Source organism: Cannabis sativa, chromosome 4, assembly GCF_029168945.1.
Source record: "Cannabis sativa cultivar Pink pepper isolate KNU-18-1 chromosome 4, ASM2916894v1, whole genome shotgun sequence".
In the NCBI taxonomy this organism is placed as follows: domain Eukaryota; kingdom Viridiplantae; phylum Streptophyta; class Magnoliopsida; order Rosales; family Cannabaceae; genus Cannabis; species Cannabis sativa.
The window spans coordinates 50,905,266-50,927,140 of NC_083604.1; the positions used below are offsets into that span (position 1 = coordinate 50,905,266).

General features: G+C 31.6%; 1 protein-coding gene across 4 annotated transcripts in view; it reads left to right on the forward strand.

The window, feature by feature from the left end:
- The first annotated feature begins 5,616 nt into the window (after nt 1-5,616).
- The window catches only part of LOC115712737 (leucine-rich repeat receptor protein kinase HPCA1), a 35,112-nt gene continuing 18,853 nt past the window's right edge, over nt 5,617-21,875 (forward strand). Inside the window, exons 1-5 of one of the 4 annotated variants that reach the window (XM_030641084.2) lie at nt 5,617-5,813; nt 8,001-8,118; nt 8,252-8,323; nt 17,311-17,385; nt 17,484-17,555. In XM_030641084.2, the coding sequence (XP_030496944.2) occupies nt 5,732-5,813; nt 8,001-8,118; nt 8,252-8,323; nt 17,311-17,385; nt 17,484-17,555 (419 nt within the window). In that variant the 5' untranslated portion in view covers nt 5,617-5,731. Of the gene's footprint in view, nt 5,814-8,000; nt 8,119-8,251; nt 8,324-17,310; nt 17,386-17,483; nt 17,556-21,875 lie in introns of those variants that run through there. The other 3 variants (XM_061114173.1, XM_061114175.1, XM_061114174.1) reach the window with 3 other exon arrangements.

A 21,875-nucleotide genomic window follows, 5' to 3' on the forward strand; every position in this document is an offset into this window, starting at 1 on the left:
AAAAATAAAGATTTATTATTATCATCTATATATTAACAGTAATATCACTTGTAAATAGAGTGTATATATAAAACACTGTTATAAAATAATATAAAATAATATAAAGTAGATGAGAAGAAAGAAGAAGAAGATGAAGAGAGAAAGAGAAAGTGAATGGGAATTTCTGAGTTGTTTATTCCGATGGGGTGAACCCCTATTTATACAAATACAAGAGTGAGATATTAAGAAATTAAGAAAAAGGGAAACTAAGGAAAAGAGGAATGTTGATTATAATTCATGGTAATAAATAAAAGATTTGGACATCCACATAATTATTAATATTTATAACACTCCCCCTTGGATGTCCATAATAGCTGCCCTATTAAAAATCTTGCTGAAAACTTGGTCAAAGGAAAAAGAGTATAGTGTAAACTAACTCCCTCCTCCTCATTTAGGCATTTGTGGAGATCTTCTAATCGACGAATTTCGATCTTGTCTGCCATCTTCTCAAATGTTGATGTTGGTAATAACTTTGTGAATAAGTTTGTAAGATTGACACTTGATTGAATATGTTGAACACCAATATGCATTTTCTTGAAGCGTATAAAGAAGAATTTCGTGAAATGTGTTCTAACTCTATCTCCTTCAATGTACCTCCTTTTAGTTGAACGATGCAAGCAGTATTATCCATAGAGAATTGCTTGGGTTGATACTTCTTTATTGAGTGCAATCCATATGTTTCCCGAATATGCTATGCCAATGATCTCACTCACACACATTCTCTACTTGCTTCATAAAATGCAAGTATGTTAACATGATTTATAGTTGCCTCGTTAAAAACCTTGCTAGAAAAATCCAGTGGGACAAAATCTGAGCTAAGGGAAAAAGAGTACAATATATATTTCATATTCATAACTATTTGCAAGTTGCCTCGTTAAAAACCTTGCCAGGAAAACCCAGTGGGACAAAACCTGAGCTAAGGGAAAAAGAGTGCAACATGAATATGTCTCCCACTCATGCACATATGATCCATAATTCTTTTGGTGATAATAAATCTCATAAGATTATTGTTATCACTTTTAAAATATCACCATATATAATCTTTGATCATATATTTTCTATAACTCTTTCAGAGTATGTATGGACTTCTAAATTATAGATGAGTGGTTCGTGGAACATTAGTCTTTATCCAACTAATTGTATCATTCATGTGTGTACACAACTTTGTTCATACGAAAATTTAAAATTTCAAGTAGATATGAACATAACACATTAATGGTACTACAAATTTTCATTTGTGACAATGATGGTACTCCAAGACCATATATTTATTCCATCTTGTTTTATGATCTTAATTTCCATATCAAATGATCATATATCTATAATTCTTGATACATATGAAGTACTTCAGGACTTCAATACTAATGAACAAACTTTATACATTAATATTTCTCGAAATACAAAAGAAATAAAAGTTTGTTCTTCAATTAATCAAAAACTCTTCAAGAGTCTATCACAACGTATAATTTACGTATTTATAATGCATAGACAACCATAGGTATTTTTCAAATAATAATTTACTTACATGTCTTTATTTCATACAAAGATCTTTGTCATATAGTGCGCGCGACTTTGAATTTATATCACTTAAGACATGTATTAAATTCTTCTAGAATTTTTAAATAAGGCTTATTTCAAATTCTCACTATATTAGGAGCTCCAAATAAATAACCTTTTGTTGCAACATTTATGTGACGCTTATAAATCCTCATAAAATATATTCCAGGCTATAATCAAATCATGATTATATTTTCTCAATATTTAAGCCTTACTTCAATCAATCTCATGTCTATGCAAACTTTGTACAGCAATTCATTATGTACAAATATATATATGCAAATTTCTCATTAGAAATATTTATTTGCACACCCTACAGGTCTTACTTCACTTTATGCGAGTAAACTTGTCTGGACTGCGTCATAATATTTTGGCCAAAAATCAAAATGTATGTCGATAATTCTCGACAAATCTAATACCATGATCCTTGCTATCTCATGTTAGTTTATTGCATATGCAAACATTCAACATCTATTGTCGACAAAAATTTCATTATATGATAATTTCCTCCCATATTGACATAACTTATAGAGATCTCTTTAAATTACATATTTTCAAATATGTTTATCATTTATAGGTACCTATATAGAATCACTTCAGGGATTCAATTATGATCAAATGTGTTATGTCTAACTTTTCTTGGGAGTCTTTTCGAGTACCGTTTTCATCACGGTTATCATTTTAATACTTTATAACATTAAGGTATCTCCATGAGTACCTCTAGATTTAACAACTTCAGGGCAAATCAAATGAACATTTATTAATAATTTCTACATTGTTCATTTACGCTTCAGGCGTTTTCAACTCATTCTATCTCAACTTTGAATAATATTGATTTGCAGTTGGTATATATCATTTTGAACTATATTGTTCTTATATACTTTGTGCAAGGATCATTTTTCAAAAATTATCATCATCCCAACTGCTTCTCTCCCCCTGATCGAGAGAATTTTTTAAAAATTGTGATATCTAATAATATTAATATACCTGTAGGGATTTCAGTATATCACAATGAATCAATATTTGTTTAAACTCATATATACTATATGACATTGAACTTTAGGTTCAATAAACTTCAGTTTCAAGTTCAATCCTTATGAACTTAATTCATTTCTAAGAATGAGTCATACGTGTATAATTAGAAATACATAAATTTACACATTTTGTAAATGCATGATTATATAATCTTATCACATCGATAAGAAACTATGCAATAAAAATCTAACAATGGCTCAAGATTGTTAAGAAAATATAATTTAAATATTTTCTATGTGCAAATATATGCACATTCTTCTTTTGAGCCTTATAAATAACAATGAGAAGAATCTTCTGGTTCTTCAACAAAATTTAGTCAAATTCTTTGACAATTTATTGCATATGATTGATCATGTCAAAATAATTTAATTCATAAACTTCAGGTTCACTATAATTTGTATTTCAATGAAACTTTCAAAATGTAATGTAAATTCATTACAACATAATCATTATAAGTTTCATTTTTATATACACGAATAATATAATTATATTATTCTCCAAAACATATACACTCTTCAGGAATCACTATCATCAATTCAATGATGTGTATAATTTAAAAGATACATGACAACTTCATCATGTTATTGTAATGGTCAAATAGATATAACCATAACATATCATTCATTTTTCCTGATATCTGTTTAACAAGTCGTCTAATTTATTAATAGACTATTCATCAGTCTAATTATCATGACTTGATATATTATATATTTAAATGTACAACAAGTACATATAATAAGTTATTTATTATCACTTTCATAACTAGATAAAAGTTACACATCTAGGTACATACAAAGACATTTTACTGCTCAAAGTAGCAATTGTATGTAAGACTTCTTCAGGAAGCTTTTCAACTAATCATTTTGTGATTCTTTATCACTTTGATTATATTGGATCACTAACAAATATTAGTAAATTATATATCCACTTTTGGGAATATGCAAACTGAATTATATGGTAACTATATATTTACATATCATGTACCAACAATAGTTTGAAACTATTGATTTCAAGAAATAATAAAATATGTATATATTAATTTGCTTCTGGCATTACTAATATATGTGAAATCTATATTCTTTGAAATAGAATTTCATGTCTATTCATTCTCTTTAGGTAATGATATTTAAATATTCTAAATGTACAATAAGTTTGTACAATTCACATTCTATTAAATAATCAAGTATACTTTTATCTTGACTATAAGTGTGTCCGTACTACAGGTACGCGACCACTATTATTCAATTCCACACATGATATATAGATTTCATGCACTTTGATTGTGTGTGGTATCTCATCTTTTGGTTATTTCCAATTTCTAGAAATATTTGAGTAGCAAACAATGCCATTGATTATTTAAAATCATTACATTCACTTCGGGGAATGACGTTGAACAATTAGAACAATATTATAAATTTCTTAAAAATTTATTACTTGTTCATATATAAAAAGAAATTACTCAGCAATTTCTTTAACAATATTTCAAAGAATATATGAATACAATTTTTGCATAATCTCCAAGATGTATGCAAAATTTGATCTTTAATATATGTCACATGCAATAATTTTCAACATTGCAAGCAATAACAGTGTATAATAACATGACTAATACAAACAATCTTTAAAAGTAGTTGACTTCAATTCGTATCATTCTCTGCAGGGAATGATGAACAATAAATACATGTCTCATGTATTTAAATAACATTAGTCATGCTCACTGTTATTCTTATACTTTGATGTTTCAATGCAATTTTCTTAATATTCTTTTTAGGTATTCAAAACCCACTATAAAATTACATCAATAATAATCATTTTTAATGATTCTTTAGTTGTATTCACATAAATACAATCATTTTTTTTTTGACAAATATAAAACATTTACTTCTGGAAATGTTTGTCAAAATCTATATCGATATTAAATTACTTTTCATTGTCCTCAAAGAATACAAGAACATATATATAAATATGTATTCATCTCTTTCATTATATATCCATCAACTATATAATGGATATTACGTTTGCATAATCTTCAGGATATATGCAAGATTTTATTGAGGACGCATAATCATCAGGATATATGCAATATTTTATCGAGGATGCATAATCTTCAGGATATATGCAATATTTTATCGATGATGCATAATCTTTAAGATATATGCAATATTTTATCGAGGATACATAATCTTCAGGATATATGTATAATATATATAGATTTTCTTTATCATATCATAGGCAAACATATATTGTAAATATTATGAATGATAAGAACATAATATGTAATATATATATATATATGAATCAATAATAAATATATAAAAACATATACATATATAATATATAGATATATATATAGATAAAAAGAAAAAAGAAAACCAAAGGATTCTTGAAATTGTTTCAGTCAGATAAGTATATATATAAATATATATTTAGTGTATCGTGACTTTGAAACAATTCAAGAATTTTAACAAAATACTTACATTGGGTCTTAGGCAGAGACTCATGCTTGAAGCTTGGGCAGAGACTCGTGCTGATAACGTGTTATAAAATAATATAAAATAATATAAAGTAGATGAGAAGAAAGAAGAAGAAGATGAAGAGAGAAAGAGAAAGTGAATGAGAATTTCTGAGTTGTTTATTCCAATGGGGTGAACCCCTATTTATACAAATACAAGAGTGAGATATTAAGAAATTAAGAAAAAGGGAAACTAAGGAAAAGAGGAATGTTGATTATAATTCATGGTAATAAATAAAAGATTTGGACATCCACATAATTATTAATATTTATAACAAACACATTATTTTCATTATTTGTTAAGAAAATAAAAAATAAATAAAAATCATCTATATTATATTAACAGTAACACCACTTGCAAATTCTGTGTTATTAATAGCGATAGCAACGTTTTTACACATTGAATATGACCCAAGGTCTTGATTGGATCGTTTGTGGAAATAATTTAGCACTTAACTAATTAGAAAGACTTTTCTTCGACATAGTATATACATAATTCAATTAGATTATTATCATAAACAGAATAAGGAATATTAATCACTACACATAATGCTGCTCTAAAGAAGAAGAATTTTTTTGACAAAGCTAATGGATAAATTAGCAGTTGAGGTGTTTGCATTTCTGCTCTTCTCAACTTTGGTCATTTCAGACTCAAACAACCATCCAGACAGTAAGTATATATACAATATATATAGGGAAATTATAAGGTAGGGATGCTTTTTTTTACCTTATGCTATAGGGAAGCAAATTGAACTAATCAAACATTATAGAAAATAGAGTATACAGAATTTTTTGTGAAACAAATGTAGGAGATTTTTTCATTAATTGATATTTTACTTTATTTATTTTATTTAATTAATGTTTAATTCCACTGTACAGTGAATGCTTTGATTGGAATAAATAAATGAATTTAACTAGTTAAACTGGTTTTTGCTAGCTCTTTGTTTGCCACTTTGCCTCACTTACTCAAGACATAAGAGCGATATCATAGATTAATTTATGAGACATATTTATCAAAATTAAGATCTTTATTTTCTATCTTCATCACCATCACTGTAATAATTAAAAATCGTTTTGGACAAACACTCACAGGTATTTGATGAAATAAATTCATTTATTCTATCAACTTTATGCTATATAAAAATAAAAATAAATAAATAGATTTCATCATGTAGCAAAAGTCCTATACTGTGAAGCAAAAATATTTTATGAGTACAGAAACAGAGCATCAATGGAAATTTATGGGGATCAAAGGAATTGAGACTTAGAAAATATGAAAAGAAAATTTATTTCTGGCAGAGATTGATCTTTTATTTCTGGGAGAGATTGAACACGATCAAATTAACTTTTAAAAAATAATGATAATTTAAATTAAAAATAAATGAAAATTATAATTTATTAATATTATTTATTTTTTAAAATAAATATATTCTTAAATATTATTATAATATGAATAAAGTTTTAATTGTATATAAGCAGTCTTATCGTAAGAGTATACACCTTATATCTTAATAACCACATGATTTAAAATCAATGATCAAAAAAGCTTCCCTACCGGTAGGGAGTTTATGCTCAGTCCTACCATAGTCTTGCCCTATATATATATACATATACTTTTTTTTTTTAGAAAATTATACTTTTTAATTGGTCTCCGTACATAATTTGAATGATATTATTATAATTCTTTTGGTATATATTTCCCAGTTTTATTTTAGAATATATATTTGTTATATGGCTAATTATTAATTTGTCTCTCAGTATATATATATATGTTCCTGTTTTAGCCTTTAAATTCAATTTATACATACATCTATTCTATATAAAGTGTGCCTATATAACTGAATTCTTGCGTTTATGAGAAATTCATGGATAATTTTTTTTTAAAATAATTTTCTATTCAAAAATAATATATTTTTTTATTAAGATATATTTTAATATTAATTTTTAAATAAATTAATATTACTTTTAAATTTTAATTGGATTTATGAGAAATTTATGCGTAACTTTTTTTTTTAAATAATTTTCTATTCAAAAATAATAATTTTTTTTATGAAGATGTATTTTAATATTAATTTTTAAATACATTAATATTGCTTTTAAATTTTAATAGTATAAACCTAACCGGAAACACAATCTCTGAAAATTCTCAATAAAATAACTAGCCCCAAAAGGATGAGCAACCAATCGTGATTATTTAGGATAATCATTTATAATTTCTTTTTCTAAATCTCAAGCTCTCAAACCCTATATTGCTATTGAATTATTGCCTCATCTTCTATGTCGTGATTCATGGCCTCTCTGCTGCGATTCCTCACTTTTTGTTTATTTGGGTGTAATATTCAGTGTTCTATTAGCGAGTTATCTTTTGTTGCTCAAGTAATTATTTATTTGAGTAAGTCTTCTATTCCCTTGCTATATTGCTTTACTTTTAAACAGCTTTGGGATATGCGAAATATAATGTCATCCGTTAGAGAGTTTGTTGGGCACACCAAAAGTAACAAGATATCCTTTTCAATTTATAATCCTTGAATTTTTTATGATGCTCATTTTGAAAGGTTAGGTGTAATTGTAATGTCGGAGTAGCTAGATTTTTCCCAGAAGATAAAACTCACATCAGCACCGCCATTGCTGGCACCCATTCTAACGAATACTATTCTTCTAAGCTCATATCTAACACACAATCCTATGGGAACAACATAAAATTGGGTTGAACCAAGATGAGATAAATATTTTTAAGTGTATTACCTTTTAATATAATAAAAAATACCTAGCATAAAATTTAGTATACGTGCCTCGCACGTAACTTTTTACTAGTACATACATATGTATAAATATAATTTATATATGTATGATGCAGTAACTAGTTTACAGTCTTTTGAATGGATAAGAAGCAGCAAACCTCATAATTGGGAAGGCTCAGATCCTTGTGGCAATTGGGACGGCATTATCTGCAACAAATCACGTGTGACTACCATGTATATATTATATATAAACATCTTACTGAATATGGATTTAACTTATTAATTAATTACATGAATTGTTAAATCTCTTTCACTTTAATTTTCTCTACTTTTCTTTATGATTTGATGAAATTCTCCGATTTTTCAGAAGAATACAAAGCATGGGGTTGGCAGGTGAGCTGTCCCAAGATATTGCGCAACTATCCGAATTAGAAATTCTGTAGGTTTTCTTTTCTCACTTTTAAAAGCCACATATATATATATATATGATGCCAATTTATTTGGTATTTTTTACCCTGGGGAAGTAATTAAATTAATTTCAGAAATATCAATAATCAAAGAGAATCAACCAATACAATAGACCACAAAACTCTAGTCTGATATTGGTAAATGCTTTGACTGTCATGAGCTTAGAAAAGTCAAGACAGAGATATATATATTAATGACCATACTCAACTAACAAACTAACAAAACAAGCTAGCAGTTGTACAATTAATAGCAACCACACCACATTAATATTTGACAATAAAAACATACGATGAGAAGTTAGCTAGAATATAATTGGTCAATCATTTTTAACAAAAAAATTAAAAAAATAAAATAGTAATAAAATAAAAAACCTTTAAAGATTAACGTACACTAATAATTAAAGAAATACTTGAAAGATTGTGTTATCATTATAAATCGAATTCGGAGTATGAATTGAAATCCATTGAGCATAATGTTAACTATTCATTTTTCTAACCTTTACAATGTTGTAATATAAAAGAAGTTTCATAGTTATTATTTTTTTATTATTATTATTAATTATTTGATAAGTAACTAGCTTTATTCAAAACAAAACAAATTAAATTCAAATAGTAGCCACAAAGGGGGTCACTTCCCTTAAACAGCCAAGAGCAACCATCTTCTTCACTCTAGCCCAACGACCAAGAAGATCAGCCATAAAATTCAAGCACCGAAAAATAAACACAACCTCAACATACTCAAAGTTTTTAAAACAATTCATACAATCTATAAATAAAAGAAAAGTGCCCCACTCAAGAGGCAAAGACCCAACTTTGAACCCTTTAACAACCACAATATAATCGAATCAGATTCAATCACAATTTTCTTGAAACTTTTGGAGTTAGAAACTTCTAGAGCAATCTCAATTGCATTCAACTCACCTTCCAACACATTTCCAACAATCATAAAATCCACTGCCACCGTATATTCCATCAAATCCACACATCTCTTAATAACCACGGCTATACCAGCTTCTAACTTGTCAACTGAGGCCTCTAGTTGGAGACACCAACAATCCTCTCCATCATCCAAACCAGAATGCTTCAGTAGTAGAGTCCAGGTAGCTACCAATAGGACAAACATTTAGATTAACAACATTTGTCACACCTCCAAAAGTGCCAACAAATTCATTCAATTTCTTAAAGTAGTCCAAAAAAATAGTTATAAGATCCCATGACTTTCGGGAGTGAATAATATCATTTCTCCACTTCCAAGCAATCTCATAAACATAAGCCCCAAACAACTTAAGATTCGAATCTTTGATATCGATCCACCACCTTCCAAAATCCAAAAGACCATTCCAACCAAGCTCATCAATTCTCAACCCCCGTTTATTTTTATATCAAATACCACGGATGAGATTACATTACCAAACAAATGTAAAATAGTCTCTACTTCGGTCTTACAGAACACACAATAACTCTCATTCGAAGGAAGAAAACCCACTCTGTTACGAGGAGGAAGGAAATCCGCAAGGAATTTCAAAATATGGAACAACTGTCTAATATGAATTTGATGCTTCTAGAGCTTCTTCAAGACCAAGTTAGGGGTATGAAATCTTCTTGCTTGGCTCACTCAGTAAGCGCTATTCAAAGAAAAACTCCCAACTTTGAAGCTTTCCAAAAAAGGATATCTCTTCCATCTACCAAAGGTTTTATCTTGAGAATAGCATCAGTTATATCTCCGTTAAAGCAAGCTCGAATAAGCCCCAAATAAACTTGGCTTTTCTAACAGCCTCAGTACCTACTTCATTAGAGGCAAACTTTGCCAGCTGGTATCAAATTTGGTGGCATACTCTGTCACCGTCATACTGCCTTGAGTTAGCCATATCAATTCTTCTGCCTTAGCAGTACGAATAGATTCATTGTAAATCTTTTCCTAGGAGAAGGTTCGAAAGGCATCCCAGGTCATATTATTCAGATCATGACCCTAAGACACAATTTCTCACCAAATGCAGGCATCTTCCCAAAGTATGAAGATAGCACATTCCACCTGATCATTACCTTCAACTTGCATAAAGTCAAAAATGGATGTTATCATGCTCATCCATTGCTCTGCCTTAAGTGGATTAGCACCACCTTCAAACATTGGCAGATTTTGCTTCCTAAACTGCTCATACAATGGCTCCAGATGATTTCCCACGTCCTGTGGCACTACCAAAGGTGCCAGAGGATTAGGATTAGGATAAGAAGCACGTCGAGCTTGCTGCTCTCTTAACTCTCTAATCTGATCATCTTGCTGTTGGACGATCTCTTAAATCGTAGCTTACATTTATTCTTAGTTTTGTGGTAGTGGAGGATTCACACCCTCACCGCCAGTCCCGAGCCCAAAAAGCTCACGGTTAACCCTACCAGATTGCCTCGGGTGCATAATCTAATACAATTGCAACCATAACTTTCCAACATTTACAATCTTCCAAACCGAAACAAATGTTAATAAGTATTTTTGTACTTGTATATACATACCGTCATTATTTTTGAAACCTACCATGCTCTTTTAATAACTCCTACATTTCAAGTATGCAAATATTTCAAGTAATTAACACATAATCTAATAATCAATTAACAATTAACACTTACTATACCATGAGTCTTCACAGCCAATGTACATATCCAACTAATCTTCAAGATCTTTAAACCTTGGTCGCTCCAATACCATGTTGTAACGCCCTGAACCGTAAGGGCGCCACGTGTGTGTGTGTGTTTTAATTAATTAGTTATAATAATAAACTAACGGTTTAAGAAAAGTGTAGTTTAATAAAAACTTTTAATAAAATTATTTAATTCATAACTTAAACTTTGTTACAAAATACCACTAGTTTCAGGGATCCCCTTAATTATAAACTTTTACAAAATACTACAAAACAGCTTATTACATTGTCGGGAGACCTCTAACTCATGGCTGGTCCAGTTTCCCCTTCCCCTTACCTGCACCATAGAGCACCTGTGAGTCACAAAGACTCAGCAAGAAAAGCAAGTAAAACACAAACATCACATAAAGTATAATAATTTAACAATACATAACATACAAGGACACATATAGAATAATCAATTATTGAAAGAGTAATCAAATAATAATGATCAATTATTTACCTTATAAGACTAAGCGACCTCGATGCTTTATAAAGTATCTTAACCCTTCGTTACCAATGAGTTTCTTATGTCACTATCGTTGCTTAATTAAGCAACCGATAAGTAAGAAACCTATTAGCAGTTTCAAAAGAGAGTAATAACTCATTCTTAACAACAGTAATTATCGTACCTTATTTTGACATGCTAAGCAGTGCAATTGACTTTCTTACAAATCTAAAATCAAGTGTGCAGGCCAACCTGAGTGGAATGGTGCTCGACGATCTCAAGCCCTGTGTCACGACAACGACACTTGATAAATATCTTAATCAAACCCAAAATAGGCCATAAACTTAAAACCAAACAAACCCAAATCAATACTAGCTTAGAAATAGCCTAAACATCAATAAATTACTTAAAACTAAGCTCTAGAAAAACACCTTAAATGGATAGCCGGTTTCAAAAAAAAATGGGGTTCCCCACTAGGTCAATTGGTTGACCGGTTCCATAGTGCCCTATAGAACCGGTTAATCAATTTCTACTGCAGAAATAGGTAACCCCTGGTTTTTGCATCAAAACCAACCCAAAGTTCCTCCAAACCTATTGAAACTTTCCAAAACAGTTTAATACCACAAATACAACATATCTCAACATTTAAAACTCAGAAATACATCAAAATTGCAAATTCACCATAGTTGAGTGAGTTTTTGAGTTCTTGAACTCAACTCACTCTAATCAAAACCTAACAGCCTAAGAAACATCAAATTCACACTTAAATAAACTTAAATTAAATCGAAGAACATGCTCTAAACTCAATCAAGCCTACAAACCCAAAATTAAGTAAAAACTTCAACAAAACTCAACCTAAACCCTAAAAATCAACAAGAATAAGAAGAGCTTACCTCAAAGTATGAACAACTATTAGAATTGGTGACTTCATCTAGAGAATGATTAAATAAGAGATGAATATTCTCTTATTTTTAGCTGGGTTCCTAGGGCTTCGAAGGAAGAGGGAGAAAGAAAGAGTTATGTGATTTTTTCTTAGTTTGATCTTTGTTGAATATTCTTAATTATTTAATCTAATAAACCTAAACTTAATAATTAAAAAAATTAATTAGCCTAAAGTTACTAGAACATCAAGACAAAAATTAAAACCTTAGCAAAAAGATTATTTTACCCTCCATTAAATACTTAAGCTAATTTATAACCTAGGGGTATTTTGGTCAATACTAGATACCCCAACTAAATTGACAACTCAACATACTAAACCAGTCCGGTACAATACCAATAAAACTCAATCTATTGTCGTCGTGACACCTTTGGCCAATCTAGTTTCCACGGTCGCTGAATCCAAAAATATTTTATTTCAAAAATAGTATATATAATACCCACATGTTCTAATAAAATCTCTATAATTAATAAATTACACTCAATTATTCATTTACTCAAAAATCACTAATTAACTCATAATTAGCTTATGTAAGATTATAATCTTACCATAATATTCATATAATTATATATTTAATAAAATATGTCCAATAAAATATAATTTATATTTTTTGGAATATTACAATTCATCTCTCTCTTTGGCATGTTTCCCCATAGTCTGCTTCTAGGGCATACTCCTGTAGCTACGGTGATCTTGAGTTCATCTTTGGACACTTTTCCTACTTCAGTAACTTTGGCATTAAAGTGGTGAAGGTAGTTTTGTAACTTTCTTGTTTTCTTTATTTCACATTGGTAATACTTTTGACAGGCATAATGTAATTACACGCGGCCTGATGTTGTCGAAGGAACTTTTTTCAAATTTCCTTTCAATATGTAATTTTCCATACCTCTTGAACCACTCATTTGCAGCTCCTTTCAATGCCATCGTGAAGCATTGGTATGTAGCCTTGCTCAACACCTTTTCATCTTCATCAACTCAATAAAAGAACTAAGATGATACTTTGGATCGACTGTGCTATCATAGGGTATTATTATGCCTCCTTGAAGATGGGTGGAAGTGGTTCTACTTGAATCTCCCTTGAGAAAAGGGATTCTTCATCGAATTCATCATCATCTAGGCTTCCCACTGAGGTAGTATCCATCTTGTGGCATAGGTCTTGCATCTCCACTTCTAGATCCTTCATCATTTTCCTCACCTCTCTCGGAGGTTAGTGAGTGGAACCGTGGTCCTCTTTGTGGTTCATATGGGGTTGTGTGAGGTACTTCTCTTGCCCCCTCTATGTGTGCCTTCCAACCAAAGTTGAAGGATGGGGCATTATGTTTGTCTCTCTCTTGTAATGAAGCCATCGATCTCAGGTGAATTTTTCCCTTTAGATTATGGGGTGTTTCCCCTGAGTGTGATCTTATAAGAGAGATAGCTTGGGCTATCCCAGTTGACATGTAAGGCACCCATCTAGTGATATGGATTTCCTAAGATGATCTTAATTAAGGAGTATCATTAGTAAATGTCATGAATTCCCTCGTGAAAATGTATAGTTGATTCTCCCTTCTCTTGTCATTTTCCTTTGCACTTGAAGAGTGAGGAATAGATTTCTCCTTCAAGCATACCATTCAACACCTTTTGCATACACACCGCTGTTGTCTTTACCCTTTGGTTCTTCCAATGGAGAATGTTTATCTCCTTTTTTATAGCAACGAGTTCAGGAGCTTTGACTTTCTAAATACATCCGTGCATCCTTTCTAAATCTACACACTGACATGTTTGGATCTTGCTCACGGTGAGGTGGAATGAGATACTATAAGAGTGACGGTGGTCATGGCGATGGTACCTTATTTGTTAATGGTTTAATAGGTAGTGGTATAATCCTAATGGAGGGAAGTGGTCTAGTTGGTGGAACTTCGCGGATGAGTGGTACACACTTGCAAAAGCCCTATCGCAGGGGGTGATCTCATTGGACGCCTTCAGTGGTGGTGTCATAAGGGAAAAGGCTTCCTCCTCTCCTCATTGGGCGTATTTATCTTGAAGACCACGGGTTTTTAGTGGTGGTGGATCTTTCCTTGAATCAACTGGCTCAACTCCATACAATTATACCTATACTTCACTAAGACACCTCAAACATCGTGACATGTATAAATGGTGATGATTTTATAGGAAAAACATATTTTGAACCTTACTTTTCCCATAGTTGGTGCCAAACTGTTGATAATAAGAACTCACCAACAAAATTAGAGTTAGAAAATCATATTGAATAGTTTGAAATTAAGAACTATCAAAAAACATTAAGAAAACTCAATTAACAATGGAGAAAAGCTACTATTGCATTGCCTTGTAAATTCCTCACAAAAACATCATTTTTTTCACTGACTTTCCAATGGAAGAAGGGGCTATTGGCCTTGATTTACACGTGGTCTAAAAGGGAATAAAATATTACTCTAATTCTACATCTTTGGTAAGAATGTAGGTGGGTATTGGAGGTAGTGGTGGTCGGATGTCAAGCTATACTAACACCTACAAATTTTGTTCTCAATACTACTTATAGATCCACTACTTGTACCTAGACTTGGCAGATCTGTGGTGGCTCCTCCAACTTGCCCTTATTCATACACTATTGTGCCTTATACATTGTACCATGTGAGTGTGTATGAAGCCAATTGGATGGTTTCGGCCTTGGGTATATGGAATGAACACTTAAAAAATATTTCTTAGTTATTAGGATTTTTGTATAAGTAGTTTTTACCAAGCAACGCTATTTTATTGCATCACTTGGTGGTCTTGGTCAAGTAGAAGTGAGATCTCTTAGATTTATCTATGAGTGTATGTGACTTGTATCCCTCTTTATAAGGGGTGATGAGATAAGGCTCGGGTCTCTTTTACTATTTTTCCCATAGTGAAGTCATGTGGTGCAAGGTGAGGGCCACCTCGCATGGCCATGGTGTGCAAGAGGCAATACCACCTCACATGGCCAAGAGGTGTGAGGTGAGAAGGGCCTCACACGACTTTTTGGAGCAAGGTGGTGACCTCGCATGGCCTCGCACAATCTCTTGGAGAGAGGAGGAAGCCCCTTAGCTTGGGAATTGGATACGAGGTGAAACCCCCTCCCCCACAAGTGATCTTGGACGCGATGTAGGCTCCTCTCGCTTACGGTATGATTGTGAGGTGGAGCCCCCCTTCAAGGAGGATCCCCCCTCAAGGTCCATGGAGGCCCCACGCTCAAGATAGAGGCACACTTTGCATTGGATGACTTTGAAAATAACCTTTAAAATTCTAGTGTCAGTAATTCCCTATCGATAAAAATTATATCCATAGTAATCAACTTTTCATTTTCCTTAGTATTAAAAGACTCTTATATCATACATTATCTAACAATTTTATAAAGTTTTTGTGTTCAATAACACTTGAAAAAACCAACATAAGGAGCCAACTTATCGTTAGAAGATGATGTCTAACCAAGACCCAACAAGACAACCAAGAGGTAATAATCGCATAACCACAATTCCATATTTCCACACCAACTAATCTATAGGTATAAATTAGGGCTAAACATTTGAGTCGAGTTTGGCCCAGACCTGAACTGTGAAACCCAATTATTGAAAAAAAAACCTATATAGAACGGGCGGGTCGGGTTGAACCCGTTACTAATGAATGAGGGGGTACATGTTAGTATTTTTAAACACTCACGTGTCGGGTTGGACCCAAAATTACTCATTCTTCCTTTATATATTATGTATATATATCATTAATAATAATATAATAAACATAGATAAAAAAAAAATTAAAAAAAAAACCTAATCGATCTCACTCTTGTCAGATCAGATCTAATATATCGCTCGCTTTTCCTCTCTCTATCAGACACAAAAAAAACTCAGCCTGACAAGCCCCTTTCGTTTTCAACTTCGTCTATACTCCAATCAGGCAACTCAGCACTCCCCACCCTTCATTTTGTTCTTCTCTCTCTTTAAAGTTTGGTCTCGTGCTCGCTGCCTCGCACAATCGCTCGCAACCTCGCCGTCCATTGTCAACTAATTCCTTCTCCCTCACAATCATCTATTTCGACAACCAAAGAGAGAACCACGAATTGAAAACCAAAGAGACCTATATCTAGTCAAATCACTCCCTATCGTTTCTCTTTCTCTTTGTCGATGGACGATGCTTTGGTCTAGATCCAATCATCCATTGATTTGCCCTCTCCTAGATCTATCTACTTCCCAATCCTGGACTCTCACCTTCTCTTTGTAATATAAATATTATAAGTTTATTTATATATATATATAAATTTTTTTAAAGAAAGTAAATGATTTTTGGTAGTTTTTTTATTGTTATTACTTGATGAAACTTGCTACATGTTTTGGGTATAGTTGGTAGTTGTGAAATATATATTCTTTTTTAAAAAAGAAAAAGTAATAAGCTATTTTTAAAAAAAATAAAAGATAATAATAATTACAATTAAACTACTAACTCATGGATCTGACCACCCTCTCATCCGCCAACTCGTCGATCCGGCCAATCTACGGGTGCTATTTTTTTGGTACTAAACCCGTGAATTTAAAACATGGCCAGCCCGATCGATGTTCGAGCCTAGTATTAATAAAATGACATGTGATTAACCAAAACCAATTCTTAATTATCACTAGAGTGGCACGTGATCCCTAAGATTGTTTAAGCCAATGAAGGAGTAGAAAAGGGATTGGCACAACACCACGTGATCCTTTTTTTCAGCAGCAAAGAAAAATTGCCACTAGAATGGTGAATGATACTATTGTCAAATTTTTAGGAGACTCGGGATACAAATAAACAATATGAATTAGATAGAATAATGTAATATTAATTTTAAATGTTGCAGTTTATTATAAATTAAATTATTTTAATATCATGATTTAGTGGTTGGTTACTTTCATATTTTAGGGATTTGTCTTCAAATAAGGAATTGACTGGACCACTCCCAGAATCAATTAGGAATTTGAAGAAACTTAAAAAATTGTAATGACTACATTTGATTATGTATTTTAAAATAACTCTTAACAAAATATAAGTGCTAGCAACTAATAAGTCTCTCACTTTTGTTTCATTTCTACAAGAATCTTGGTGGGATGTAGTTTCACTGGACAAATTCCTTACAGCATAGGTTCTCTACAGGAGTTGGAAATTTTGTAAGCAATTTTCTTTAGAGTAATTAGCGGTAAACTGTTGTTATGTTTTAATTTATATACACTTAATCCTCTTATATTTTTTGTGGTAAAATTCCCTTAAGTTTACTTTTTTTTTTGAAAATTTAAAGCTTTAGTTAAATATCACTGTTAAATACCAAATGAATGACCACTGTGTACACTTATGTATATGTAAAAGTAAAACTTCAAGGAAAATAGAATAATAATCCAATTTATATTTAACAATGGTATTCGGCTGACACTTCAAATTTGTAAAGAAAAGTAAACATAAAGAAATTTTGCCACAAAAAAAAAAGATAATGGAGTTAACTGTAAAAAATAAAAACATAAAGGAATTTAGCTGCAAATAAACATTTTCATAAATATAGTATATAATTTTGTATGCTTTTAATATATATACATAAAAGGACTATTTAGGAAACAAAAAAGTTTTGATATATATGGCATTCAAACTTAGTTGCACCAAATATAACATTAAAAAAAAAATTCAAAATATGGGATAAATCATCGTAGATAAGAAGAAATACCATAAAAAAAACTTAAAAACTTGTATATAAATTTACTTCTATATAATCAAAACTAGTTTCTTAATGAAAAATGTTAATTTTTGGAATACGATATCTTTGGCTTCTCTGGTTTATGCTTCAAACAAAAAGAAATAAGCTTTTTATTTTGAAATAAACTTTATTAACTGGAAGCAAAGGTTAAAAAGGAGAGGGCACGTCAGCCAAGATTCCTGAGTTGCCACACAGGGGATTCTCTCTTCCAAATAGCTAAAGCTTTAAACTCTAAAGTTGATCTAGGAAGTAAATGAGCCACATTGTGTGATTCCCTACCAGCAAAATTAATCAAATTACATCTAGAGAAAGACAACAAGAGCTTAATATCTGTGATAATGGGATCAAGGTAAGAGCAACCAACACCAAGACTATTAATAATGCCCACTGCTTGTTTGCAAGTTGATACGATAGTGAAGTTTTTGAACCCCATCTCATGTTCGAGATTAAGGCCGATCTTGATCTTGACAAGCTTTGTTGTCAAGGGGTTTGAGACAAGAGGGACGAACCTCTAAAGGGAAGCCAATTGGTAATCATTGTGATCTCAGGCAATAGCACACAACTCTTGTTGGAAATTATTTTACCAGGATCTTAGATCTACTCACAAGTATGTTTATTAACACCCTAAATATGAACTTTCTAAAACGATGAAATAAACACATATAAAGTTTAGGAAACCTTACATTGGTTGCAGCGGAATATAATGACTCATTCCGTTCAGATATCTAGCCCTTGATTCCTTTCTGTAGCTGAGCATTATCAATATCTGAACCTGGATCTCTTTCTCTGATTCTTTGATGCTGAAACTCCTTCTTGCTGAAAGTCTTTCTTCACGATCTTCCTCACTATGATTGAGGTATCACTTGCTGTGTGTGGGCACTATTCTCACACTAAGATTTTCGAAATTGAAGAGGGAAGGAGAAAGAGAAGGGTTGGCCAAAGATAGGGAGAGACAAGGCTCAGTTTTTTTTGAATCAGAAGTGTGGAAAATTTAGTGTAATTTTCCTGAAGCCTTCACTATCTATTTATAGCATTCCACTAGGGTTAGGTTTGAATTATTTGGCATTAAAATAATGAAAATATCAGTTTAAATTTCCTACAAAAGTGGCTGGCCCTATACTAGTGGATTTGGGCCTCACTTTTTCCAATTTTGCAGTTTTACCTTTTCTGCATCTGATTTTCTCAAAAACGCCAATTTTCTAATTCAACCATTTAAATGCCAATTCTAACTATTTAATAACTATAAATAATTATTAAATAATATTGTCATTTATCATATTTATTAATTGAACCATACAAAGTATCATAATTAACAAATATGCCCCTATAAACTCTTTCTTTACAATTTCGCCCTTACTTAGTGAAAAATTCACAAATAGACATAGTCTAATTTGAGAATTATAATTGCTTAATCAAAACCAATTATATGAGTCTTACAAGCAATATTATCTCAACTAGTGCGGGGACCATGGGTCTATACAACCGAGTTCCAATAAGTAGATCAAGAATTTAGCACTAAAATTCACTAACTTATTAATTCTTCGTTGAATCCACGCATAGAACTTAGAATTGCACTCTCAGTATATAGAATGCTCTATATGTTCCACCATATAGACACATCATTAGTTATCCATTGTTATAATCCTAATTTGATCAATGATCCTCTATATGAATGATCTACACTGTAAAGGGATTAAATTACCGTTACACCCTACAATGTATTTATTCCTTAAAACACTTGACCCCGTATAAATGATATTTCAGCTTATGTGAAATGAGTACTCCACCATTTATGTTTGTTTGGTCAAGCTCGAAGGAGATCATCCTTTGCTTACTATTCGCCAGATAGAAGCTATAGATTCCATGTTTACGATAGCGCTCCCACTCAATTGCACTACCGTGTTCCCAAAATGTACGTATCACCCTGACCTAAAAGTAGGCTTAACTAACAAATCAAAGAACACGAATAGCCTTTCAAGATTGAGCCTAATCATATCAGGATTAAGATCATTTGATCTAGGATCAACTAGGCGATATTGACTTGAATAGATATTACGCTAAGTTTAATAAATCTAAGTCAAAGTTCAATATCGGTCCCTTCCGATGCATACTCCATGCATCACACCTGAGCTTTACTTTAACCAATGCTCTGGAAAGAACATAGCATTTCTCCAAATCCAAGTAAACTCTGTTGTAGATTATCATATCAGTAAAACCCTATGTCTGATAAATCTAGGAAACTTTATTCACATAGTCATGTTTACTTTCCAATGTCTTGACGGCACAATAAACAGGATCAAGTATGTGAAAAGGGTTTCAGATGAATTTATACATTATGTACATATAATCATGAAATAAATCATGGGAACCATGCAACATTAAATATTATTTCTAATCTATATTAATAAGTAAATCTGATTATATTGAAATGAATTTTATTTAGGGCATAAAACCCAACAAACTCCCACTTGCACTAATATAAAACCAAAAGTGCGTTTCAAATAATCTCAACACCTTGATATACAACTCAAGTGTAGTAGTAGTAAACTCCTCGTAATAGGATCTGAAAGGTTGAATTAAACACAACCTTTTCTCCACCATTACTCTTCCTTTAATCACAAAATCATTGATAATGTGAAATTCCTCTCTATATGTCTTACTCTCTTGCGATACTGGATTCTATACTTTTGGCAACTACTTTTGGTTAATCAGGAAATTAACACTAGTAGTTTAAGGCAATTTGGAATGGTGCCAAAGATGTATAGAACTTTCCTTAGACTGAATAAGTACCTTTCCTGCAACTTTAACATCCAGTCCCTCTCTGGTAGACCTAGAGACTTCAGATAGGTTTTTACACTTCTCCAAAATCACTATTCCACCCCCAGAGTAACCACCATCTTATCAGAAAGATTTACTAGCACAAAGGCAAATTTCGAAATCTGATATGGTGTAGTCTAAGAGTTTTAAACACACCCTTATAGACTAACATATAGTTCATCTTCTTAATCTTAAGATTTACTTGATTGTCTTCCAATGTTCTTCTCCTGGATTAATCTGATACCTACTCATTACTCCCACCCAACAGCAGGTGTCTGGTCTAAGGCATGCAAAAGCATATCTAAGACCTCTCACTGTTGATATAAGAAATTCTTTCATGGCTTTATCTTTTCTGGAATAGTTGAGACTTTTCCTTAGATAAATAAAATCTATGTCTAAGAAGTTGTGAAGCTTCTATAGATTGCCATTAGAAAGAAAATGCTTCAGTATCTTACTAAAGTAAGTTGCTTGCATTAGAGTAAGTAATTACCAGGTATACCACAAGCCATAGGTTTAGATAAACTCAAACCTATAATACTAGGAACAGGAAGTTTTGTTAAGTCTATTGAATAGACTTATAAACGAAAATTTCCTTTTATGTCCTTGTAGTAGAAAACTTTAGGTTATTCCATGTGAATGGATTAAACCATAGTTCTATTGGCTTTCTTCTTAGTTTCTTATCTTGACAATCCATTACTTGTTTAAACTCACAATGGATTTTAATCATTAGTGTCTCCCAAGTCATAAGAAGGTGAGTTCCTAGAAACTCTCCCACTACGACAAGGTACCGTGAATTATGTCGAAGAAAACTAAATGGTATTGATCTCTTCGGTTGTGACAAGACAACAGAGGCAGTGTGATCATCATATGTTATATAAGATGATAGAACACTTTTGGAATCAAGAAAAATATCTCCTTTATTTGCTAC